This window comes from Abramis brama (assembly GCF_963993115.1).
Source record: "Abramis brama genome assembly, chromosome: 7".
NCBI lineage: Eukaryota > Metazoa > Chordata > Actinopteri > Cypriniformes > Leuciscidae > Abramis > Abramis brama.
In genome coordinates, this window is record NC_139969.1 from 26739248 (window position 1) to 26766472 (window position 27225).

General features: G+C 38.2%; 1 protein-coding gene and 1 long non-coding RNA gene across 4 annotated transcripts; both read left to right on the forward strand.

Annotated features, from left to right (window-relative positions):
* The first annotated feature begins 5769 nt into the window (after positions 1-5769).
* LOC311087403 lies at positions 5770-9593 on the forward strand. 2 transcript variants are annotated; one of them, XR_014607265.1, is made up of 5 exons: positions 5770-6031; positions 6127-6262; positions 7248-7322; positions 7423-7572; positions 9243-9593. It is a non-coding gene; the product is annotated as an uncharacterized lncRNA (long non-coding RNA). The 2 variants fall into 2 exon arrangements; XR_014607266.1 differs by having other exon boundaries at positions 5770-6262; positions 9243-9590.
* Positions 9594-11021: 1428 nt separating this feature from the next.
* kdm4ab (lysine (K)-specific demethylase 4A-b) lies at positions 11022-26674 on the forward strand. Of its 2 annotated transcripts, XM_084119466.1 has the most exons (23): positions 11022-11146; positions 12383-12535; positions 12639-12814; positions 12896-13010; positions 13124-13317; positions 13469-13518; positions 13619-13722; positions 13853-13990; positions 14568-14785; positions 14886-15040; positions 15129-15164; positions 15282-15571; positions 17267-17375; positions 17453-17625; positions 17900-18086; positions 18835-18911; positions 19104-19159; positions 19351-19459; positions 20679-20867; positions 22902-23072; positions 23158-23277; positions 25085-25177; positions 25352-26674. In XM_084119466.1, exons 2-23 carry the CDS (start codon positions 12407-12409, stop codon positions 25490-25492), a joined length of 3030 nt encoding a protein of 1009 aa, XP_083975592.1. In that variant the 5' UTR covers positions 11022-11146; positions 12383-12406; the 3' UTR covers positions 25493-26674. The 2 variants fall into 2 exon arrangements, with proteins under 2 accessions (XP_083975592.1, XP_083975591.1); XM_084119465.1 differs by having other exon boundaries at positions 15129-15571.
* The last annotated feature ends 551 nt before the right edge of the window (positions 26675-27225 follow it).

Here is a 27225-nt window from a genome sequence, read left to right on the forward strand (position 1 = left end):
AGTCCAAGAAGCAGTGGAGGCGGAAGAAGAAGACTCAGGGAGTATCCATGCCTGACGGGCCAACACAAGGAGCACCAGTGCCCATCACGTTCCGACAGGGAGCACCTGCGCCTGTTGGTTCTTCTGAGATGGGGAAATTCACCTCATCCCTGGTCTTCAGGGATGCTTCTGAGAAGGCCACACACTCAGGCTTCCCATGTGCATCATTGAAGACCAGGGAGCAGCGAAGAAAGCAGAAGCAGAAAAAGGCACAGGGAGCAGCTTTGGCTGCCGAGTCCCCACACGTGCCTGCTGGGTCCCCCCTGGAACCACCTGTGCCTGCTGGGTCCCAACAAAGAGGGAAACTTAGGATCCCTGAGCATCTGATTAAGCATCTGCAAAATGCCTCTTTTGCACAGGGAGCACCTATACCTGCTGAGTCCCCACAGGGAGCTGCCATGCTTTCTGTGCCGGCCTCAAAGGTGCTCACATATTCCCCAATTGGGGCACCCATGCCAGACAAGGTTCCAAAATCTAAAGATCCCTGAGCCACTGAGGCAGGAGCTACAGCAGCAGGTCTCCACAGGCAGCGGCAGCGCCAGCCGAGTCAGCAGCATTGCCCGTCCGAAAAATAATAAGAGCAAAACGGAGGCTTGCTGAGCATCTGAGGGAGAATTTACAAAATGCACCAGTCTCTTTCACCCAGGGAGCCCCTATGTCCTCCAGGATCCCAAAAGGTGTATATGTGCATTCTGGGACCCCTAAAGACAGCACCTGTTCCACCATGTTCTCAACAGGAAGCTTCTGGGTCTCAACAGAAAGTGTTTGTGCCCGCCAGAGCTCAACAAAGTCAACCTGCACCCATGAGTTTGTCCCCATTACTACAGGAGCCCCCCAGGGAGCAGAAGTGTCCGGCAGAAATATAAAACATGCGAAATGCGATCTCTCACCATCTAAAGCATCAATCTGATCATGGGGCTTCTGATGCATCTGATTTTGATGGGGCTTCTGAGCAATATGTCTTTAGAGTTTCTCTAAGAATCACTCATTAAATCTGGTCAGAATTACATGATTATGTCTGTTCCCTCAACAGGACAATGCTGGCAAAAACTAAAGGTCCCTGAGCCGCTGAGACAGGAGCTGCTGCAGCAAAAGCCTCCAGTCTATTCTCTTCAGGGAGCACCTGTCTGTTCCCCACAGGGAGCACCTGTGCCCAAAAAGATCCCAGAGAAGAAAATAATTAATATCCCTGAGCCACTGAGGCAGGAGATGCTATAGCAGAAGCCTCAAGCTTCTTCTCTAAAGGGAGCACCTGTCTGTTGTGCACAGGGTGCTCAGGGTGTCTCTGACAAGATCCCAGAGAAGAGAACTGTAAAGATCCCTGAGTTGCTGTGGAAGGAGCTGCTGCAGCAGAAGCCTAAAATCTTTTCCATACAGGTAGATCCCATGCCTACCAAGACCCCACTTGATGCACCTTTACCCAACAATACCCCAATGGGTGCACTTGTGCCTGCCAGGTCTCCACAGGCAGCGGCAGTGCCGGCCGAGTCAGCAGCATTGCTCGTCCGAAAAAAAATAAGAGCAAAACGGAGGCTTGCTGAGCATCTGAGGGAGAATTTACAAAATGCACCAGTCTCTTTCACCCAGGGAGCCCCTATGCCCTCCAGGATCCCAAAAGGTGTATCTGTGCATTCTGGGACCCCACAGACAGCACCTGTTCCACCATAGCCGCGTTTCCACTGTCGGGCCAAAAGCGGGCATGCTAGTGCATGCCAGGACCAGTCGCATTTCCACTGTCACTTCTGGGGCTTGATCGAGCCTTGCCGGGGCTTCCTTCCGAGTTGACTTAAAAGCACTTTTTCTTGAATTTTCGAAAGAAAGGGTAAATTTGAGATTAGGCGAAAGTTACTCAGGAGTGTAGAATCCAAATTTGTTTTTTTAAGACAAGGCAAAACCTAAGCATGTTTAAGACAGTCGGGAATGATCCCGATGGGAAGACATTGTTAATGATGGAAAACAAATCAAGACCGATAACTTGAAATACTTGCTTAAGAAAAGTAGTGAGAATCACATCCTGAGAGCAACTAGTAGGTTTTAAAGTTGCAACAGTCTCATTTAGGGAGTCCAAAGAGATAGGCTCAAAGACAGACCAAATAGAAGAGCAGACGAGGTCATCAAGTGGCGTATAGGCTGACGAAGGCATTTGAGATTGAATCAGTGAGATCTCATTAAAATATATTGCAAAATCCTCACAAAGAGAGTCAGACATATGTGGGAACTGATTAGTAGTGGGATTAAGAGCAGATAGAATAGAGAGATAGATAGAATCAATTCTGAAAATTATTTATTTATTGAAAATGATAGTATTTACGCTGGGCAACATTAGCAGCTCGCTGGAAAGCAGAGAGGGAATCAGGGTCAGCGCCACGAGGGGGCCCCAGGGTGCCTGGCCCTCACCTCTGGTCAGCACACCACCCTGCCTCGGAGCGCTATTTCATCCGTTGAGACTCAGCAACAGGCACGGTGACGGTTCCACTGTGCTCTCTTATTCCTGACATATAATTAACTACATATCGTCGCTGTCGCCTGTCGGGTGGAAACCTCGTATGTCCAAATTTGGTCAATTTCATATTTTTTCACAAATTGATGCTATTGGTCAGTCCCCACGTGGTACTGTTATTTTTTACAAATTATTAACCAATCTAAAGTGTTGAAAATAGCTTGAGAGCAAATCTCTTAACTCCATTGGACACTTCAACTGTCTGAGAATCCTCTTAACTCCACCTCTTCTTCACTCCGCGGCGGCGGCGGCGGCGGCGGGCGGGAGCCTCGCAGCATTTTGTCTCCTCAGGATTGAAAGTCACAACGATTAAGAAGTCCTCGTCGAGCAACACGTAAAGCAAGCCTTAACTCTGATTTTATCTGTGTTAAGATATCAGTTATTGATGTATTTTAAATGTCTACTTATTACTAGGCTTATTATTACTAGGCTTATTATACGTGTGCATTGAAGTTTTAAAATGTATCTAATAATACTTGAATTGAATTAAATGTTTTGGATACCAGCATTAAATTATTGTTTTTATTATTATTTTACTGACTCGAAGTTGGCACTGTGCATGTAAAATACCCCAAGTAGCAAGGTTTTTATTTATGGGAGAAAAAAGGTAGGTCTACTGGTCTAATTTCCGCCTATTAGACAGCCTAACGTTAGTCAGCTCATCGTTTTTTGTTCTGCTTCACTTACAGCTCTTAAACCTTTAAAATGGAGTTTAGGAAGATGTATGTAACCACAGTCGTTAGCTTTGGTTAACTACTGAAGCCTTTTCTCTTGTCAAAAGGCTCAACGCGACCGCTGACTTTGTTTGCGTGCAGATTAATTTCCGCCTATTTTAGACAGCCTAGTATTTTGGTATTGCATGCATCACTCATATATCTTAAAGTCCGCGTGAACCGGAAGTTGCAAACGACTTTTCTCCAGTGTTGTGACGTATTTCCCAGTGAAAAGGAATATTGAACAGAGGGCAGGGTTTTACTCTAGCGCTCCTCCTCTCCATCTCTCGCTCATAACAGACTAACGGTTTGAGGGGAGTGGTTAAGCGTTTCCCAACCCAAGTCCTCAAACCTACGTCATCAGGGAAGGTCCTCCAATGCAGAGGTGAGGGGCACTTTCAGATTTTGATTAAAGATTACGAAGCCAAAAAATTTTTTTGTGTGGATTGACTTGCATGGATGAATTGTTCACCACAAAACGATCAATTTAGGCAAACAAAGTAAATATGGTCAATTTTGATTTCATGTGGACTTTAAACGTTTAAAATGGAGTTTAGGAATATGTATGTAACCACAATCATTAGATTAGATTTGAATGACTCTTAAAGCCTTATCTCTTGTCAAAAGGCTCAGCGCGACCGCAGACTTTGATGAACACTGCTGGCAGCAGCGACGTCTGTGTCCGTACCGTTCTTATCAACAATGACAGCGTAAATTAACCTCGTATCTCCCTGCTCCCAAGTCATAAATCTCGTAGCCTATCTCCGATTAAACATGATTTTGGGGAAATGTTGTGTTAATGTTGGTACACAACAGTATAGGATAGCAATATAAGGTATAATAACGATAGGCCTACAATGTTTAATAACTCAATAAATAGGCTATGCCGTTTTTTTAATTTCCAGAGAGATACGAGGATTCCGCCCGACAGCGACGATATATATAGGCCTATTTAAAAAAAAATATATATATATATATATATATATATATATATATATATATATATATATATGTATATATGTATGTATATTTTTGTAAATTAATTTAGTTTTACTAAAACAAAATCAGCTTTGCAACTTTGCATTTTCACTCGCGACAGGCGATTAAATAAATTACGTCACTAGCAGCTTGTATGTAATTGATTGAAATATGACTGTACGTCATGACGTTAAGTATTTTTTTTTTTTTTTCAGTCAACTTCTACTCTTTATTCATAATAATCTGTATTCGTCTAAAACACCTAACGTGCTTGATCATTCAAGCAATCATGGATTTATAGAGGTTGTTGTTGTTGTTTTAATTAAAGGGACTGTGTGTAGCTTTTTAGGTATTTTATTATCTAAAATATTTTTATTAATAAATATGCCCTCAATGGTGTACAAATACCTATGCCAATGATCAGACTAATCCTCGTAAATGAAGAATTTATTATCTTTATATACATGGGACGGGTAGGTCCACGGAGGCTTCCATGTAGTTCCGCCATCTTGAAAAACTATAATAGCAGAGAGGGACAAAAAGTACTAGGCCAACGCGTTTCCACAACGCGTTTTCGTTCAGAACCAGCGTCACGTGACTGAAGCCAGCAGAAGCGGAGAAGCAGAGCAGAGAGAGGCGCTTGTCACTGCCCGGCAAGTTTAAAAGGCTGCACTGTACGGTTATTTATACACCGTTCATTCATACATATGCTGAGTCACAGGATAAGGAGTCCTCGTCGTCGAAAAAGTCCAAAATAGACCGTAAAAGGAAACGTGACTGGAGATTACAAAAACAAGGGTTAATGTCGGGATAGCTAATGCAGGAGAAAGCTTTCAAAAGAGACCCTGAAGTTGCCTGCTTTCTTCTCGACAGGTAAGTCAGTGTTACGGTCTTAATTACAAGCTTTTTTTTCATTGCTTGGTTGTGTACTTTATTATATAGACAGTAGAGCATTTATAGTTAAAAGTTAAACAGGCTCTTTGATGAATAGCAGCTATTGAGTAAAGTAACGTTAGAGAAGGCTCTGATGATGATGATATCTAACAATGCACGTACTTCAAAAAATATAACGAGTAAAGAAGGCATTACTACTAATTACCATAGTTAATGTTTTTCACAGTCAGTAATTCATACTGTAGCATTCTTTTTTTCGTTGTTTCAAGTTTCAGTTTGTTTTAAATAACAAACCTGTTCACCTGAGGAAAAACTCGAAGTGCTATTATAAGACATCCTGTCATAGCTTTTTAGTACATAACGGCTACCGTAGATGCAACGCGCATTTAAAAAAGTGGGTTGCTGGAGAGCATTATTCGTTTGAATGCAAAATACAATTTCACCACTAGATGGGAGAAATTCCTACACACGGTCCCTTTAAAAGTGGGTGTATTATTATTATTGAGGGTGGGAGAGGTATGCGCCGACCCTGGAGGGAATCCTTTAAGATTTCATAGGAAACGTGTAGTCTATCCTTATTCCACTTGCGTTCAGCCCTTCTACAGATCTGTCTGAGAGAACGGACATTGACCACACTGTTAGCAATTGATGTAATTTTTACAATAAAATTTACAACAACATATTGTATTCATGTTTTTATTGTAAATACAAATGCATGATGGGAAATTTATGGACAGTCCTGTAATTTTGTTGTAACTACACTGTAGAAGCATTATTTTACAGCCACCGCATAGCATTGTGGGATTGCTGCGATTTGAATTTTGAAATTGCGCGGTACCGCGGCGGCCAACGGCACCAGAATCAAACACTTTTGGAAGAAGCAGCTTTTGGAAGGAACACATCTCAGGTATGAAACGTTAACATGCCATCTATTTTTATAAGTCTATGGATATATTAATACCGGTCATATGAGTGGTGATTGTTTCGTTTGGTATATTTCAGTGACATTAGCTTCTGTGACGTTCGCCCCGACTCGACTCGCTCACTCCCGGTAAAACAACACCATGAACTGACCGCGGTGAAGTGGCGTCTTCTTACTCAACCCATACGGAAAAAAGTTACCACATGCAGCTACAAGGTACGAGATATTCACAATTTTTCGCTTGGTATATTTCAGTAACATTAGCTAGAGTAATGTTAGATATAACGTTAGCTCAACTCGCCCCGCTCACTCCCGGGTAACGACGTTATAAACCTGAACTGACCGCGGTGAAGCGGCGTCTTCTTTAAGTTACTCAATCCATAAAGAAAATAGTAACGTTACCACATGCAGATACACGGCACTATTTTCAATGGAAAAACAAACATGGTGAGTAGAATCGAGTAGAGCTGAGCTTGTAACGTAGCCTAACGTTAATGGAAAACCACCACAATGACGATAGCTCAAATAACGTTAGCCCAGACTGTTAAAAATAAGCATTAACGTTAGCCCGATCAGTTAGCTCAGGTTATTATTGCATTGATTACACGTGCTACTGGACAGGCTGTCATAACATTATTAGGGCTTTGCTGTCTTGTAATCGGGGGTCTTGAAGCCGTGGTTTGCACACTAGCATAAACGAAGTTTGTAACGTTAGATTTTACGGCCACTGAATAAACACAAGCAAATTTTAGTTGAAATATGGGCTTTAATTAAACGACAATGCTGGTATCTTTAATTATGTGAGTCAGCTATAACTGTGAGATAAGCTGAATATAGCATCTGGTATGCTCATATGTTATAACATTACTTTGTGCTTGGCAAACCAGGTTGGAAGAGCAGTCATGTAACTGTCTGTATCTAAAATAAACTGCGCGTGCGCAACTAAATCCAACCAGCATCGTCATAAAATATTTTTTTTTCCGGAGCCTGGGTTCTGTTGAAAAGCTTTCAATGCTCTCTTTGTCTTCAGAAAAGGCAGCAAATTATCAGTAGTATTAAAATTAAGTTAACCATTTTGTTTGTCTCAAATTACATGTGGCTGCCTGGCAGACTATATGGACTAAAATAATAATAGATTTTTAATTTGGCATTTGTGTAATTGGTAATACATTTGGTAATGTTTACGTTTTTTATTCCCTAGCCTAGCCCTCTGCCACAGCTGCTGATATCCAGAGAGAGAGAGACCTATCCAGCACACCTTGCTTAATTGTGCAAGGTAAATTCTTCCCTTATTTTATAGAGTAGTTCACTTTTAAATGAAAATTACCCCATGATTTACTCACCTTTTATTATCATATTGTGTTAATGCATTTCAGGAGAGACACTAATCGCAACAAGTGTTCATAGAAGGAACAGTTGTGATGGGGCCCAAAACAGTCTTTTGAATGGAGTGGCTGAAACCTTCGCTGCTTACTATGTGTTCAACATGCAGTATCCTAAAGACGCCTCAGGCACTTTATACAAAGGTATGTTTAAACTGTTTACACACTAATAAAGAAAATGAGGTAACACTTTACAGTATGGGTACATTAATTATCATGAATTCATGTATAAATTCATGCATGAATTACGCATTCATTCATGCATTAATATCTCATGAATCATCAGGAAATAACACAAGTTCAACGTTTTTCATTCATGACTTCATGAGTGAACAACACCTTAATAAAAAAATTAACTAAGATGAGTACATCATCATGAATTATGATTTATTATGCATGATCGTGATGCTTTTCTTTGTTCACATATGCGACCATTAGCACATTGTTCATCAGTGTTTCTAAGGACCAGTCACCACTTTAGTTGAGGGGCCACACACATGAAGTCATTGATAGATGATGCTTAGTTAATGATGACTACTGTATTTGAATGTCAACAGAATCTGTGTGCTCTGAGCTGTGATTGGTCTATTTTGGGGTCTGTCCAACTACCACAAGCGTTTGCTTCGTCCACCTCCTTTTCAAACCATGCACTTGTATAATTTGTCTGCTATGTTGCCTGTTATGTTGATTGTGAGAAAATTAGAATGCAGGTTTGAAATAAACATCATCATCATCATCATCATCACCTGCAGGCTTTGAAGAAGACATGAACTGTTGACATTCAAATACAGTAGTCATCATTAACTAAGCATTATCTATCAATGACTTCATGTGTGTGGCCCCTCAACTAAAGTGGTGACTGGTCCTTAGAAACACTGATGAACAGTGGTATAACTGTGAACAAAGAAAACATCATGATCATGCGTAATAAATCATAATTCATGATGATTTACCCATCTTAGTTAATGCTTTAATTAAGGTGTTGTTCACTCATGAAGTCATGAATGAAAAACGTTGAACTCGTGTTAGTTCCTGATGATTCATGAGATATGAATGCATAATTCATGCATGAATTTATACATGAATTCATGATAATTCTTACTGTAAAGTGAATCCATCATTCTCATATGTAACGTCCCATGAATTATTACCTTATTACCAGTATTGTTAGGTTCTATGATATATTCTATGCAATGATGTCAATAGATAGGTTTCCATCCAATTAAAACATAACTTTTAAACGCATTCGTAAAAATTTGGCAAAAAAACCCTCTAATTGGAGAGCATTTCAATCAACTCTGTTATGCGAATTATAAATGGTCACGCACCTAGGAGTCGTGAACAGCTGTGGGATCAAAACGTAAGGTTGACAGGGCAACTTGAAACACCTGATATAATTGCAAAAAATGCAAATTTGTCAATCCACATAGAAGTTTTTGTTCACATTAGAATATTTTATGTGAATTTTAACCGTTTCCAGTCAGGATTTCTTTTTCAAATGGTTAAAATGTGCATTAAAAAGTTGGATGGAGACCCAGCTATTGCTGTTAAGTGTCTGTTCTATAGTAGAGTTGGTTTTCCCCTGCAGGACATAATTTGTGTAAACAGAAGAGACTGACGGACAACAGTTTAACATTACAACTTTCATTAATTCATTAAATTAAATTGTATGGTTAAAGTTGTTAATGTTAAATAAATACATCAAAGTCATTTTATTTTATGAGCAAGTAGGTTACTTATGTTTTTTACACAGTATTTGTCATTATTTAACAGATATGAAAACTTTAACTTTTTTCCTCTCTCTCGGTTTTCAGAGCTTTTTGTGGAATCCACTCCCAGACGGGCAGTAAAGCCGAGAAGAGACACAGGCTCAACGCACCTGTTTGCACCCTCCTAAGAAAACTGGACTTTGAGTTGATGGGATAGTAACATGAACAACTTCCCCTATGCAGTTCAAGTCTGGCTGGACACCTTTGTTCCATATCATCATGTTCCCCCTGATGATTGGCTGCCTGGATGTCTGGAAGTGAGCTTCTTCATTAAAGGGATACTCCACTTTTTTTGGAAATAGGCTCATTTTACAACTCCCCCAGAGTTAAACAGTTGAGTTTTACCGTTTTCGAATCCATTCAGCCGATCTCCGGGTCTTTAGAAGAATGTCAGTAACCAGACAGTTTTTGGTCCCATTGACTTCCATAGTAGGAAAAAATATATACTATGGAAGTCAATGGGACCAAAAACTCTGACATTCTTCTAAAGACCCGGAGATCGGCTGAATGGATTCGAAAACGGTAAAACTCAACTGTTTAACTCTGGGGGAGTTGTAAAATGAGCCTATTTCCAAAAAAAGTGGAGTATCTCTTTAAAAGTAAAATTTTGTTTTATGTGTGATAAAGTGGATACTTTTGTAATATGTATTTTTGCACAGTTTGTTAATTAAAAAAAAAGAAAATCTACCATTGTTGTGTTTTTAATTGGCCAATACGGAAAATGACAGCTTTTTACTTGTAATATTTATACTTGTAATGTTTTACAGTATATTGATTTGTCCTGTGAAATTACAGGAAATTCCTGGCTACTGAGTTGCCGTAAATATAACATTTTGCTGTAATATTTACAGTATTCTATCCTGTGAAATTACAGGAAATTCCTGGCAAATACCAGTAAATTTACATGATTATTGTAATTAATTACAGTAGGGATGTTGTATTAAGTATTACAATAACAGTCCTGTATACTGTTTACAGTAAATTTACGGCAACTATTAGCCAGGAATTTCCTGTAAAATTACAAGAACTGTCTAACAGTGCAGGGCTTCGAGTTGTGTTGATGTTTTGTTTTTTTACCTTAAGAGGAGCAACAGCATTTAAGATGTTAGAGCAGATTGAATCAAAAAAGTTCAAATGTTCATCAGCATCCAAGAAGCTTAAAGATGATTGGCATGTAGACCAAGATATGATGCACTAAATCCTCTCTTGCGTGATCAGTAAAAATTGAATATCTAGGATACACCTCAAGTCACAGACAGACAATTGCTACTTGTAAGATTCTGTAATCTGCATTTACAGAACATCATTCAGATTCAGATTCTAGTAGCTTCACTGGTAGCCTAATATTTACACTATTTATTTATTGGTTGTGTTATTTATTGGTATGATGAAAAGAAGCTTTACATTACCATTATTAAAATTACATACATAAATGCATGCATGTATGCTTAAATTCAAATTTGCGGCTATAAAATGTAAAACAAAATATTTTTTTTACATTTTATTCTTTATGTTTTTAAAATTAAAGTATTTTTTTGTCGGGGATTGTCATGAAATTTGTGTTTTGGTTGGAGTAAATTGGACAAATGGACGCTGTGTAATTTTAAATTGTATTAGTAATGAGTCAAACTCCTATGTGTTAACAGGGCAAACATTTTAACATAAAACTGAGGCAAATTTAAAATGTTTGCAATAAACATATTACTGCCATTAAGTGAACGACTCAATATAAAACGTGTATGGCAGACAGCAGGCAGGCTAGTGTAAACGTGACAGTGATTTGATTGGTTAATGTGACTGGCGTGGGTGGACCAATATAGTAAACAAATCCTGTGTGCGCATGCGCAGTGTGCGAGTGCTGATGGAGGTTTGTCAGGAGAAGGATCTGCTGTTAGCTAAACGTCTCTGCGAAGGTTGAGGGCAGCTATAAGCATTTTGTTCGACAGTCAGTAAGTAAATATGTGCTTATAACCTCCTTATTATTTTCTGTATTCAAGCTATTTCTGTAATATACGGTTTAAATGCATTGTTAGTAGTGGTAAAGTTGCTAGCTTCGATGAGCTAACGCTAATCGTTGCACTTTCACTACTGCATCCTACAGCTAGTTTCCCAATTTACGCACATTATATGTTATACTTGGTGTATTCTGCATAGCCTGTCGTGTACTTTGTATATGCTGGATCTTTAATTTATCCGATGATAAATTAATGATACATTTGTACATGATAATGTTTACGTTTGGCCTAACTCGTTAGCCTAGCCATACGACTTTTAAAGAGACGCTGGTGTTAGCCAATCAGCATCAGATCTTCCGAATACAAGGCGGGGCGTGCGAATGGGCGTGTCGTGTATTGTGTACAGTACACTGTACGGGTTGCAGTGTTAGAATATGAGGTTTTTGTCTCACTGTCTTAGCCATATAAGGCCTATTTGCCAGCTTTTACACCGGAATGCTACTCGGATGTAGTTTGTCACATGTGGTTTAAGTTTTTTTTAACTCCGTTCTGCTAAAACATCTGTGGTTAACAATATTAAAGGAAGTTAATGAAACCTAGCAACCCAGCATGACAGTAATGCGATGACTGTGATGTAAATTAAGTCAAAGTGACTGGTTGTCTGGGTAATCGTATAATAATGGTCTAAAGTCATCTCATATTATATAGCAGGGGATTTCAAACTGTGTCCAGTTTAGGGGGTCCATGGAAAAGTTAAAAGGAAAACAGTGTAAAAAAAAAAAAAAGTGTAGAATAAATAGTTAATTACATAACAATTATATTTAAACAAATAAAGATCAAAATAAAAAATAAAATGAATGAGTAAATAGATGTGTAAATAAATTCATACTAAATCTAACAGTACAGTACAGTGCAATGTAATGTAAGATTACTAGATATTTTCCAAATAATATTTTAGACACATTTTCACAGTATAAATTGGGTTTTTATACAAGATAATATGAAGATGCCTTTTAAATTTTAGGATGGGTGTCCCTCACACAAGGAAGATCATTTTTGGTGATCCGTGGCATCTGAAAGATTGGAAACCCCTGTTATATAGTGCTTTAAAACATGACTATTTTAATGTCAAATAACATGTTTTTTTTATGTTTCAGTATTTTGCTAATATAGTCTGTTTTATGTTAGTTGTACTTTGAGAATACAGTTCCAATAACATTTGTCATACAGGTGCTAAGGACTCGGTCGGTCAAGATGGCATCAGACACGCCGATTTCGAGGGGTATTATGACCTTTTACCCCACTGTTGAAGAGTTCAAGAACTTCAGCCGCTACATTGCGTACATGGAGTCCCAAGGTGCACACAAGGCAGGCCTGGCCAAGGTTAGAGGAAAACCCTACTTTCTTAGCATAATTATTATTATTTTTTTTTCTACTGCTGTCAATAAGTCATTCACAAAATGACATTTATTTTTCTAAACTACAGATCATCCCACCCCAAAACTGGAAGCCTCGACGTTCATACGATGACATTGACGACCTGCCAATACCTGCACCGATTCAGCAGGTTGTGACTGGGCAGTCGGGGCTGTTTACACAGTACAACATCCAGAAAAAATCCATGACTCTGAAAGAGTTCCGCAAAACAGCCAACAGCGACAAGTAAGTCTTGTTGACTCATTTTCTTGTTACTCATTTTCCAGTAGAAACTGATTATAAACACACCTGTCCTTCCTTTTTAAGGTTTTGTAGCCCCCGGTATGATGACTTTGAAGAGCTTGAAAGGAAATACTGGAAAAATGTAACCTTTAACCCTCCCATCTATGGAGCTGATGTAAATGGGACTCTTTATGACCCGGTGAGTAAACGCTTGTAAGCAATCTGAATTTTTTATTTTTTTTTGGTTTCGCTTTTGGTTTGAGAACTCTGAAGTGAATGGAGTCATTGTTTCTTTTTTCGTGTCTTATGCAGGATGTCAAGGAATGGAATGTAGGGCATTTGAATACCATCCTTGACACTGTGGAGCATGAAAGTGGTATTACTATAGAGGGAGTAAACACACCCTACCTCTACTTTGGCATGTGGAAAACCACTTTTGCTTGGCACACTGAGGACATGGATCTCTACAGCATTAATTACTTGCACTTCGGGGAACCAAAGTCCTGGTAATTGCACCTGCGGCTTTCAAATAAAGTCTTGAATTGATTTTTTTAATAGAAAAATGTCATCTGTAGATGAAATGTGTACCTTTATAAAGATGGTTGTTGTAATTGTCTGTCCTGATGCCAAGTGCTAAATTCGTCTGGAATCTCATAGGTACTGTGTGCCTCCAGAACATGGAAAAAGACTGGAGCGGTTAGCCAAAGGTACACAGCTTTTTTTGTCGTCAATTCTGCACACACAATTTGACAAATATTTTGCTTGATTTATATTTTCTCATATATAATACATGCCACTGTTATACAGGCTTTTTCCCTGGAAGTTCACAAAACTGTGAAGCATTTCTTAGACACAAGATGACTCTTATTTCACCTTCAATTCTAAGGAAGTATGGCATTCCTTTTGAAAAGGTATGTTTTTATGATCATGAGTGCATTTTGCCCAACTGATGACCATATTATGTTTCCTTAGAAATACACGTGTTTGTAACTTTATGTTTGAGTAGGCTTTGTGATGTCATTGTCCATTTTTGATTTGTAGATCACTCAGGATGCAGGAGAGTTCATGGTGACGTTTCCGTACAGCTATCATGCAGGCTTTAATCATGGCTTTAACTGTGCGGAATCTACTAACTTTGCCACAAGGCGATGGATCGACTATGGAAAACAAGCCATACTGGTAAAAAAGTTCATTAAAAAATTTGGGGTCAATAATCTTTTTGTTTTATGACCCTTATGCTCACTAAGGCCATTTATGTGATTAAAAAATACAGTAAAAATAGTCATATTGTGAAATATTACAATTTAAAAAAAAAAAATTTCAATTTGAATATGTTTTAAAATGTAATTTATTCCTGTGATGGCAAAGCTGAATTTTCAGCATCATTAAATCAGTCACATGTCACATGATCCTTCTGAAATCAGTCTAAAATGCTGATTTGGTGTTCAATAAATATTTCTGATTATGTTGATAACAGATGTGCTGCTTAATTTTTGTGCAAACTGTGATCCTGTTTTCAGGATTCTTTGATGAATAGAGCTGAAATAGAAAAATATTTTGTAACATTATTAATGTCTTTACTGATGCTTTTGATCAATTTAATGCATCCTTGCTGAATAAATGTATTCATTTATTTAAAAATATATATATATTACTGACCCCAAACTTTATTTATCGTGTACTGAAATGCCTGTACACAACATAGTGCGTCAATCTTATATATTAAAATATCAATCTTGTATCTTTTTCCCCTCAGTGTTCATGTAGGAAAGACATGGTGAAGATCTCCATGGATGTGTTTGTAAGGAAATTTCAGCCCGAACGCTACGAGCTGTGGTTGGCGGGGAAGGACAATGCTCCCATTGACCACTCCAAGCCCACGCCTGAAGCAGCTGAGTTTTTAGGTGGAGAGGCTGGAAAGAGTGGCGCTCAGGAACTCATTGAGAACCAAAGTAGTGAGGGACAAAAGAAAAGGTAAAAAAGTTACGCTCACTTTACTTCTTACATCGTACATACTGATATGTAAAAAACATGTAATGTCAATCTCCAATGTTGCCTTTTCCAATTAAATTAGCCTGTCCAAACAAAGGATAGGAACCAAAAGACACAGAGTGTGTCTGGACTTACCAGAGGAAGTTCTTCCAAAGAGTGAAACAATTGACGAGGAGGCTGAATATGGAAAGAAGGGGCGCTTGACTCCATACATGGAACAATGCAGAGAGTATCAAGGTACATCCTGTGGTTATGGCCTAAAAAACTTTAACTTTCCTTGTTGGAACTCCTTTGTTTTTTACATTTGATAAAAAATGTTTTTCAGAATTGAAGGACGAAGACAACCTTCTGCCACTGACAGGTTCGAACAGTTTAAAGATGCTTCCAGTTTCCAGAAGTTCTGCATCTGGGGAGTGTGTTAGGGGTGTGGGTTTTAGTGCTGCAAACCTGGTGACTGAAACTACTTCTCTGTCCTCAGCCTGTACCCAGTCCTTCCCAAAGCGTCATCTCTCTATAGCATCTGTCCCTACTGTCCCTCACTGCCTGTCAGCCGTGCCACGGATTTCTACCAAACCAGGGGTGGCGAGCCTTCTCTTTCATCGGACCCTGAGCCCTTCGGATGCCCTACAGGTCCAAAGCTATGCAGCCAAATCAGCGCTCTGTAAACCTGAGCAACCCAGGACAGAGAAACTCAGAGAAGAACTCAAAGAACCAGACATTCAACTAGATGTGAGGCCAAATACGCAAACTCCACAACCAAACACAGAGGTTGGTAACTGCATTGTCTTAGTGTGTAGATTTCAAAAATGAGCATTTTGTGGTATTAAAATTGTATGTTATGGCTGTTAACTGAATGGATAGGGATCTGTATCTTGTCTGAGTAAATTGAAAATAAATCTCTAAAATCAATACTTTTAAATGTGAATTCAGGCATCATAACATTAGAATGTTGTGCAGTATGATAATAGATATTCGTTTTAAGATTTATTGAAGATGAAATATTATTAAATGTATTAATGTTTTTAATGATTACTTTTAAATTAGTTAGATGACTTCAAAGATAATCTAAATGTAAAAATAGTGGAATGATCTGCATAATTAAATATCTGAAAACAACCATTACTGATAAATGAAAAAATATTTGCTAACTGATATGGTACCAGTTAGTGCTGCACGATTAATCGTATCGCAATCGCAATCGCGATGTCAAGCCTACGCGATTATATGACGCGAAATGCTGCGATTTTATATTAAATAAACAAATTAGCGCTGTTAACGCAGCATCTGTTAATTTTTGGCATCCTTTGGCTAGTGTTACATCATGATCCCGCTCTTATTCATGCAAATGCTTTTAAACCATTCATGCGCGATAAGACAAAAAAGAACGCGCTGCCTGTGAATGTCCTCCTGACACACACACACACACACATACACACGACCCACAGATAGACGCGCGCCAGTATCTCTTTCGCGGTAGAACGAACAACACACATGTATGCCAAAATGAATGCGCTGCCTGTGAATGTCCTGACTGTGACACACAGGAAGACTCGCGCTAATATCATGCGTGCGCACAAAACAGCATGCCAGAATACAGTTCTCTTTCGAGCTTGAACGAACAATAACACACACAATTATGCCAAAATGTCCTTTTGTCGAGTATCTTCATAACATAAGAGTAGTCTTATGATGAACGTGAAGATTTGTGACTCGTGAGAGAATGAGGCGCGTGTGAGATCCGCGTCTCTGACAGCAGCGGCTGGTCTTAAAGGGACAGTACACAGTAGCCACTAATTATATCTGTCGCTAAAGTTAATCAAAGAACAAAGGGAACAGAGAAAAACACTCACTGCTCTTGACTAAAGAACTTTTTTCTTTAGGCAGATTTTCACTAATCTGTGTGTGCATTTATTTTCCTTGAGAACCAAGCAAATTGACTCATGAAACCATTTGTTTATTATATCGCAAATCGCAATCGCAATATTGATCTCAATTATCGCAATATGACATTTTCCCCAAATTGTGCAGCCCTAGTACCAGTATATTTTGCATACCTAAATAAAACGGTTTTTTTTTTAAAAAAGTATGAGGTACTCTCCTGTTCAAAAGTTGGATCAGTATTTTTTTTTTTTTTTTTTTTTTTTTTTTTTAAAGAAATTAATACTTTTATTCAGCAAGGATGCATTAAATTAACCAAAACAGTAAAGACTGTTATAATGTTACAAAAGATTTTCTATTCATCAAGAACCCTGAATAAAATGTATCACAGTTTCCACAAGAATATTAAGCAGCACTGTTTTTAATAGTGATAATTATAAGAAATGAATTAATTGTAATGCACATGAAATGTATTCAGCTTTTTTCATGAACATCACAAATAATGTTTTAAAAACAAGCTCAAAATGAAGCACTTCCACAATGCATATCCAAATGAAATTAACACCTCTCTTGCTTTTTTTTCAGCATGAAATTGAGGGAGAGAAAGAGAATAAGAGCATGAAGAGGAAACTGCAGCCACTCAGCAAGTTGCCGTGCTTGCATCCCCTGCTCAGAGAGAACTCCAGTGATGACGGTTAGGGTCTGTTTCATGTTGTTCATTTATTGGTGCATCACTGTTTGCTCTTTCTCATGAACTCCTTCACTCCACAGAGATTCAGGTACCAGCAGCAGAGCCAGAGGAGACCGATCCCTGGGCCAGACTCCTGGCTCCCATGTGGCAAAGCAAGCCGCGCAATTTTAGAGTTGAGAAGGATTTCAACTTCCGCATGGGCCAGCAACCGCCGTACTGTGCAGTGTGTGCCCTCTTTCACATGTACACACAGGTAACACATGCTAATACTATCATCACGAAAATCTATTGTTACTCAGTTTTCATTTGTGCGAACCAGCCAACACAGTCTGTGTCACTGGCTCTTTGATGCTGCTAGTGGCTCAGAAATCACACACTTATGTCTGGTGGATTGTGAAGACAAAATAGGCTAGATTGTGATGCAATCAGAAGTAATTATTCTTTTATTCGTGAGCTGGTAATTGAAAGATGACTTGTGCGAACCTCTAAAAGACAGTGCCCTGCACATTGCTGTTTCATCTGTGTAGAGTGATGTAATCCGTCTGAGCCAGTGCGGTTCTGCAGCTGAAGGAGGAGAGCAGAGGACCATGCCGCTGATTCCAGAGATGTGCTTCACCAGCAGCTCTGAGGGACACCTGTCCACCCCGAATCTGGATAAAGATGGCACTAGCCAACTCGTCAGCTGCACTATGTGTAGTGTGCGCGTACACACCAGTAAGTTTGTCCTTTACTGTTGCCACTGAAATATGTGCAGTTGAAATTACATGTCCTGGCAGTCACTGCATTTTAAAAGCATTTTTCTACTTCCTTTATAATTTTGTTTGCCTTTTACGTAACCATTCAAAAGTTTGAGGTCAGTAAGATTTTTTTGAAAGAAATTAATACTTTCATTCAGCAAGGATGAATTTACATGGTAATCCTTTTATTTGTAATATTTGGCTAGTTAGTGTACCCCGTCCATGTGTGTGTAATAAGCAGAGTGTACGCACGTTGTGGAATGCGCTCTTTAAATAACAAAAAAAATTGCGCCATTGACTTTAGACCAGCTTTCAGTTGAATCAAAATAGCAACACGCCAACAATGCGCCCGAACACACCTCGTTTTCACACCCATGGGCGAACAGATGGGCGCAAATGCATTTGCTATTTAAACAACGTGGCGCAGGGCATGAAAATGATAACTGCGTCAGGCTGAAACTAGTGAAAGACACTAGCTGCATTGCGCCAGGTATATGATAGGACCCTAAAGTGTATTGCTGTTTCATGTTGATTTTGGTGAAAGATAGTGAAAATCTTGAGATGGTAACCAGTTACATAATTAAAAAAATATGCACTTTTCTTTATTTATTGGTATAAATGTTATCCTAAAGTTTTTATGTTGCAAAAGAAATGTTTATATCCATGTAATTTGTCTGCTACCTGTAAAAAGATAATTGAATGAATTGTGGATGTTTTGTCTACAGGTTGTTATGGTGTGTCTCAGGATACTAAGCTGGACGGGTGGATGTGTTCCCGCTGTGAAGCGAACGCCATTACTCAGGTTAGTTGGATCGCTTGTTTAGGTTTACAGTTGTATGTATTTATTTATTTTTTAAACCTCTGCCATGCATTTTTCGAGCTGTTAGGGAGCGCTATCATATCTGGCCATCATGCGTGACAAGGTTTTGCTCACAAGTTAACTCGTTTGTTTATTATTCTCAGTGGTGTGACTGCGTTTGTGTCTTTCCCTCAGGATTGCTGTTTATGCTCTCTGAGAGGAGGAGCTCTGCAGAAGGCAAACAATGACAAGTAGGTACCCAGGAGCCTCCTGAGGGAGCCCTTCATGGTCAGATTGCACATTTTCAATAGCACACATTCCTCTCAGCTGAATGACACTTTTATGTACTGACTCTCTCAGCTGCTTGACAGCATGTCATGTGAACGGTTTTACTTTAGGCGCAGTGAAACCTGATTTGGTTGACAATGTGGTTTTGTTGCAGGTGGGTTCATGTGTTATGTGCTGTGGCAGTGCTGGAGGCTCGATTTGTGAACATTGCAGAGCGCAGTCCTGTTGATCTCGGTAATATCCCGCTTCAGAGATTTAAGCTGGTGAGTTAATGTTTTGCACAAACATATGACACAATCTGAATGCTGTGCTGATTGGCATATAAAGGGAAAGTGGATTTATATAATTTATTTTAGAAATCTTGGCTAGTACAAAAATGAGTCATTTAATTACACTGTTGAAGATGTAATTAATGACTTTTTTAGAGTAACTTACCCAACACTGGTTTAGGGTTAGTCAATTAATACATAAAAATGAATAAATCTTACAGAACCCAAACTTTTGAATGATAATGTATGTGCATGCAATATTATATGAAACAAAATATGGCAATTAAGCTTTTTTTTTCATGCTATTCGTTGGAAAATGATCTTGTTACTGTAAAAGCTTTGCTATTCTGAGAACAGCTGAGTTTTTTTTTTTTTTTTTTTATATTACTGAAAAATAGTAGGTAGATTGGCAGCATCTTTACTCTTAAGGCCCCGATCCCCGATATACTTCAAGCGAAATCGAATAACGAACTGATGTGACGTCATTTCGAACAAAATCAGGCCAAAACAAAGTTAGTGTGGAGTTCGTATTGGGAATTCGAAACAGCTTGCCAAGGCGAGCTTTCCGGAAAAGTTTGCTACGGCTAGTAAACACCTTTGTACTACAATTAGTCCGTGGCGATACGTAATACGTATCGGTGTGTACGGAGGCCCCGCCCTCTTTCACGTGGAAATCTTTTCCTTTTCATTTCTCCTGTTCAATCCGTAGAGGTCAGGCATGACCCGAGAGTGAAAATATGAACACACTGGAAAGCTGCTTTATAGTATAAAAGTTGTACTTCTGATGAAACACTGACACTGTTTTTCATGTTTAATTAATACGGTAAAGCTGCTTCATTTTAAGCAATCTATTGCAAAAAAACATATCCACATTGCTATGATGATCGGATTCTTTTCTTATGCTTTATTAAAAAATGCTTGCTGTTTTCTCAATTTTGTTGTTTATTTTGTTATTGAGAGAAAAAATGAGCAGCACATACAGTATTTACATACAGTATTTTTCTAAACTCTCAGCAGAGTGGGTGGTGTTCGCTAACAGTATGTTCACTAACAGTATGTTGCTGCTCGCAAATTTCGAACTTCGTTTTACCCCTAAGCAAAGAACAAAAAAGTCAGTCTTACAAATTTCTTTCTAAATTCATCAGAACTTGTTTAACTCAAGTCTGTCAAGTTTCTATTGTTAAAAGCATGACTAACAATGGTTCCTTTTCAGAAATGCCAGTTCTGTCGTAAGTGGGTGAAGAGGAGCTCGAGTTGCTGCGTGCAGTGCTCACACGGCCGCTGCTCATCTTCCTTTCACGCCACCTGTGCACAGGCAGCCGGGGTTCAAATGCACCCAGACGATTGGCCATTCGTTGTTTACTTCACCTGCTGGAGACACAAGGGCGGCAGCCAAATAGAGGTACAAACACAATACAGACATGTTCAGGAAGAATACAATTGAAAAGAGGGTGATAGCAAAGTCTAGATATGACACCTGAACAATGGAAACGCATATAAAGCCTGTTCACTGTTTTTGCCTTTAACTACATTGAATGGCACAATAAGAGTATGATAATAGGACAGATTCTCCTTCATTTCCTGGTATACTGCCTCTGCTCTGCACTGGTGGTTCTAATATAGGAAGGGAAATAGAGCCCAACCAATTTATCGGTCTATATATATATGAATTTTTTTTAAAGAACATATTTAAAATAGTATAAAAGTACTGTACATATGTAATTAAACATGTTTTCACTATGGTATTATTACTTTTACTTTAGTAAAACTATCTGAGTTCTTCCTCCACTGGTAGAGACTAGAGGAATTAAGACTAATAATAGAAGATAACAAGGTTTTGCCAGTGACACTTTGATATATTTATTGATACAAGTAATTTTTTATATAACGTGACTAAATAAAAAGACATTGTCATTAGTGAAGATTATGCAACAGTATTTAGAATATACAGTAATATAGAATAGAACATGCAATGCAAACTAGTTTGGTTACAGCATATCATTCTCATTCTATCATTCACCCTGCCTCCATTACATATCTTTGTCACACAAGTGTTTGATCATCACATTTGAGTGATCATTGCAAAAAATGTGTGTGTGTATATATATACAAGGCTATATATACTATATATATACTATAATATACATAGAAATAATATTGCTACTGTATAATAATATACACATAAATAATATCGGCCAATATATCGATATCGGGCTTTTTTTTACTCCCTAATATCGGTATTGGCATCGGCCCCCAAAAATCAATATCGGTCGGGCTCTAAAGGGAAACAATACTAAAGGGAAATAATAAAATGCAACTAACTGTATAATTGCACATAGTTAGCAAAATATATAAAAAAAATACTTCCCATAATTCTTGTTGACATCAAAGTTCCAACGTCCAATCAAACTGTATCGTGTTTGCTGCAAATTCGCCTGTCATTCAAAAATATCAGGGTGATGCAGCTGTCCTGATATTATAATGAAGAAAAAGCCTCATTAAAGTCAGCATGAAATGGAAATTCACCTATTTTCTGAGTGCTTATCTCATTGTGAACCATTCATCCATGCATACGTTTCATTTATTTGTTATCTTATACACCTTGTAATTTTAAATCAGAAATGTAATGACTTGATCTTCCATTGAATTGACAGTCTTCTCTCTGGTCATGTACACAGAACTTCAAATCATTTTAGGCTCATTAAATCCGTCCCTTTCTTTTAATCGACCTCAAGTTTGCATTCAGATCTGCCTTGCTTCAGGCAACAATAACCAATTGTTTTTTTTTTTTGTTTTTTTTCTGAACATCACTATAGAGAAGAAAAAATCTGTTGCGACTTTCATTCCATGAAAACTTTAAAAGTGTGAAATACTTGAGGAGAAAACCTTAAGCAGTCAGGGATAATCTTATTTATTTATTTGAAAATAAAAATATTTGAACAAATCTGCTTTACTGCTGATTAAACCATAGACATGCAGAATACTAAAATACGTAAAGGAAATGATATCATAGAGAGGACCCCTGCAGACTCCCGTTACTGTGGGTCAAGGCCATGTACTGTAGTCTATTAAAAATTAGATAATTTGATCTTTTATGAATTGTAAATTGTATGGTTGTAAAATGCCATGGAGTGTGACTCTCCAAATACTTATACAAAATACAAAAACAATATGAAACAAACCTAATTCATAAAAATAAATTTCTCAAAACATGGCACAAGTGGTAGAACCACTAAAAAAGAGTTTTACAGGAACTGGTTCATCTGGGTGTTTCAGCAGGGTGGAATTCTAATCTTTGAGCCAGCATGTACACATATTTCAAGTATAAGCAATTTGTTTGCTGTAAGCCAAGCATGTTAGCGGACTATTGTTAACACTTCAAAAGATGTGTTAGATGTTATCTTAGATGTCTGATCTCTGATGTCATCTTCTGCAGCGCAACAAGGCATCAATGCGGGAGTTGGTGAAGGGGCAGAAAGTCATCTGCAAGCACAGAAATAAACGATACTACTATTGTGAGGTGGTTGAGCTGACCAAAGCCACCTTCTACGAGGTTATCTTCGATGATGGCTCATTCAGTGACAACCTCTTCCCTGAGGATATAGTGGTATGTGAGGGGCTATGCAGCTCAAAACAATGTTTAGTGATCAAATGCACAGTGTACTGAAGCAGTGCTGGTCTTTATTTCTCAGAATAGAGACTGTCTGAAGCTCGGTCCACCGTCAGAGGGCGACGTAGTTCAAGTACGCTGGACAGATGGCCTGATCTATGGAGCCAAATTTGTGTCTGACCATATCATCCCAATGTACCAGGTCAGAGAACAACAAACACAATTGCGCACACGATTTGGGTTAGAGTTCAACTTCAGACACTGAAAAGTGGATAGCGTGTGTAACAGTAGGATCACTGTTTTTTTCAGTGTATAGGATAGTGTAACTATAAGAAGACAGACTAAAAATCTGTACTGTACACTGTTAAAGTTTAAAATCATAACATGCACTACCATATCTATTCACATGCATATAATGTGTCATATTTTTCGATAGAGGCCGTTTTTGAACTTTTTTCATGACATTGGCCTTCATTGTTGTTGTTGCTATTATTGAGGCAATAAGCTTTGATTGGTCATGCAGTAGGCCTAAATTTCAGCAGTAGGCCCTCTTTACCATGGGTGCACTCCTTACCCATGCTAAAATCACTGTATCCCACTGACTCCGGTGGCTTATCGCTTTTATAAAACAGCAACATGATAAAACTCCTGTTATTAAAATCTACTGTTGATGTGTACTGTTATTGTCAATAATATTAATAATAAATTGATCATATTGACAGTAAAGACATTTATAATTTTATAAACGATTTTAAAAAGTAAATGCTGTTCTTTTGAACTTTCTATTAATCAAAGAATCCTGAAACAAAAGTATCATGGTTTCCACAATTTTAAGCCATACAACTGACTTCACATTGATGATAAATGTTTCTTGAGCACCAGATCAGCCATTTAATTGGTTTTCTGAAGGATCATGTGACACTGAAGACTGGAGTAATGATGCTGAAAATGCTGCATTGCCATCACAGGAATAAATGGCATTTTACAAGATATTAAAATAGAAAACAATTAATTTAAATTGAAATAATATTTCACAATGTTACTTTTTTCTGTATTTTAATCAAATAAATGCAGCCTTCATTCTAAACATAAAAAATAAAAAAAACACGTCAACCCCTTTTGAATGGTAGTGTAATCAGAATTTTTTTTAAAATCCATGAAAATGTTACTGAAGTCACATGATGATATGGCATGTTTTAAGATATTTAGTTTTGGAAAATGGACACATTGGGTAGGTTTGCATTTTTTTTTTCGCTTATTGACTAAAGGCTGGTTCACACCTAGAATAATAACTATATTAATGATAACTATATTAGAGTCCACACCAGCGGACAATATCTTTCTGTATATTCTAAGCACGCGCTGCAGGTTCGTCATCTCTTGCTTTAAATGTGCAAGCTCTTTAAAGCAGAATGGATTCTGATTGGCTGTCAATGTTTTTATCATGCATCAGCTGGAAAAAAAAGATTCTGAAAGTTATTTATCGTTATACTTCTGGTGTGGACTCTGCTATTCTTATTTTCTTATTTCTTATTCTTATTTAGAACGATTTTTTGAACTATATCTTTATTATTATACTGATGTCATCATATACTTATCGTCCTTGATTTGAACAGGCCTTAAAGGGATAGTTCACGGTTGTTTCAAATCCGTAAGACTTTTGTTCATCTTCGGAACACAAAAGTACCACCACAGGAAATGACGGAAAAAGTAGTTTTGTCACCCAACCATGCCGCGTTATTACCCAGCTAAATGAGTAGTGTTTTCTGGCAAACGTTATAACTGTCCTTAATCAAAAGTACACAAAATGCATACAAACTGGTTGTACAGTCACACTCGAAAAATAATTATTCCAACATTAGCTGAAGACAGCGTAACTGTAGACTGTTTAACGGTGCAAAGCAATACATATCATTTTATTATAGCTTCATTCGCAGCTTATCTGAGGAGAGATTAAAGTGGATTTTTGTTACGCTGATATAAAAATGGCTGTTTTAATTATTCTCCAGGTGGAATTTGAAGATGACTCTCAGCTTACTGTAAAGAGGGAAGACGTGTACAGTTTGGACGAGGAGCTGCCCAAACGTGTTAAAGGCCGCCTGGTGAGTGATTTCCTGCCAGCTCCTGCTTCATTAAGTGTGCGGTATATCATTTAGAAACTTATTACAAAACACCTTTTCCTTGAACTATCTTACCACTACAGTAACATTAGCTTGTCATAACACAGAGCTACTGAACACCGTGAGGTTTAACACACATTTTATTTCCGTCTCTAGTCTGTGGCGTCGGACATGCGCTTCAAAGGGGTGTTTGTGGAGAAGGATGTGAAGCAAGACTCAAAAAGACAGCGGGTGATCAACTCCCGTTATAGGGAGGACTACATCGAACCGGTCATCTACAGAGCCATCATGGAGTAACGTCCTCACAAACATTATCTTCAACAAACAGATCAATTGGCTAGCACCACTAACAACATAACAACCAGAAAAACAGGCTGGACCAGACGCCTCAATAGTTTGAGTGGACAAACACATCACATGATCGGACAACTGCAAATACATGTCCACCACCGGCCTTTGTTTCTAAAAACACCAAGATCATGTTTTAGACCTTCAGGTTGAGTATTAATTCTCATTGAAATGATCCTGCTGTGAGCGGTCTTCGGGCGGCACAATTGAGAGTACAAGAGATGAAATGCTAGGAATGTCTTGTGTAAGAGTGTTTGTTTGTTCGGACTGCACACAACCGGCTCAGGCTCAGCGGCTCTCGGACTCCTACTGTCTTAAGTCAGGGGGCGGTAATGTTTCAACTGTTTTTTGTTTTTTTAATAGCCTCTTGCAGACCCACCGTCTGACCGCACATGAACAGACCTTTACACCGTCAGACAAATGTTTAGTCAGCGGGGATGCGCCGTCCCACTGACCGTTTTGTAGGTCTTAAAGTGCTTTGCAATATCTGAATCTCATGGATGAATCTTGTGTTTCTTAGTACGAGCAGCTCTCATGTGTGATCTACTGTTAACATGGGACGTTATAGGAAACTAGCTTTATACTCTCATAATTAGGTGGATACAGCAGCTTTGGATTTTGTTTTTATTTAATTTATATTTCTGTTTAAGTGCAAGGACTGCCAGTTTCCTAATCGCACATTAGTTCTGGATTAACTTTGTTTGTAAAAAGAAGTATTTATATATGTTGAAGGCAGATTTTCTCTACTTTTTCTACTCTTAGTTGCATTACTATGCCAACACAGGTAAGAGTGACTTGTGACCAGTCATGGTCAAAGTGGTGCACTCATCCACATGTTTGGTTTTGTTTTTTTCATTTGTGAGTTTTATAGTACTTAAGGCAGGGAAGGCAACATCTCGAGGCACTCCATTTAGAGAGTCCTAAAAGAGACGCCTCATTTGAATCACCTACATTATTTTAAAAAACCATTTTGTGGAGATCCCTTTAGCTGTATAGCATTACAGATCCTTGTCTTCAGTTGTTTTGAGCAGTAGGTATTACACTCCTTTGTCTTGGAATATAGATCCATTGTTAATTTAAGGCTAAAAACTTTATTTTTAAATTAAAAGCAATGTCTCCTCTCCCCCTGAACATTTGTTTGTCTCATTTTAGCCTCTTTTGAGTGTGTTTTCATGTCACAGCCTGCATACACATTCTTTGCGAATCATTTACAATGTTTAAAGTCAATATGAAGTGAATTAAACCAGGATTTACTAACGTCAACTGGTTTGGAAAAAAAAAATGTATACACTGACAATTTATTGGATGGTAAAAAGTTACATTACGGCTCGTCGAAATTACTGCAGTTATGAGAATCTGACTTGCAAGAAGCATTCACGTCTTAAAACTCGTAATTACAACTTGAATTTCATTAGAGCTTCGATATGAACCACCTGGCCGCTGCAATTTCATTCGGAAACACTCAAAACTCCATGGCTTTAACGGTAAAATGTAGTTACAGTTTTATAAAATTTATATTTAATCATTTGTACAACTGACGATTGTTAATGTCTTAACACTAGAATAATCTGAAAATAAACAATAGACTTACAGTAGTTTAATGCAGCTAGCACAGAGTTGAATAACAGATCTAATATCCAGCTAAATAAACTCTTATTAAGTTTATTAAGGCACTAACGACT

Excerpts from the sequence above, each read along its gene's own strand:
- kdm4ab (XM_084119465.1), top strand. The coding sequence starts at position 12,407 with ATGGCATCAGACACGCCGATTTCGAGGGGTATTATGACCTTTTACCCC. Across the intron at positions 23,073-23,157 it reads TCTTCCCTGAGGATATAGTG|AATAGAGACTGTCTGAAGCT; the intron begins GTATGTGAGGGG and ends TTTATTTCTCAG. Across the intron at positions 23,278-25,084 it reads ATATCATCCCAATGTACCAG|GTGGAATTTGAAGATGACTC; the intron begins GTCAGAGAACAA and ends ATTATTCTCCAG.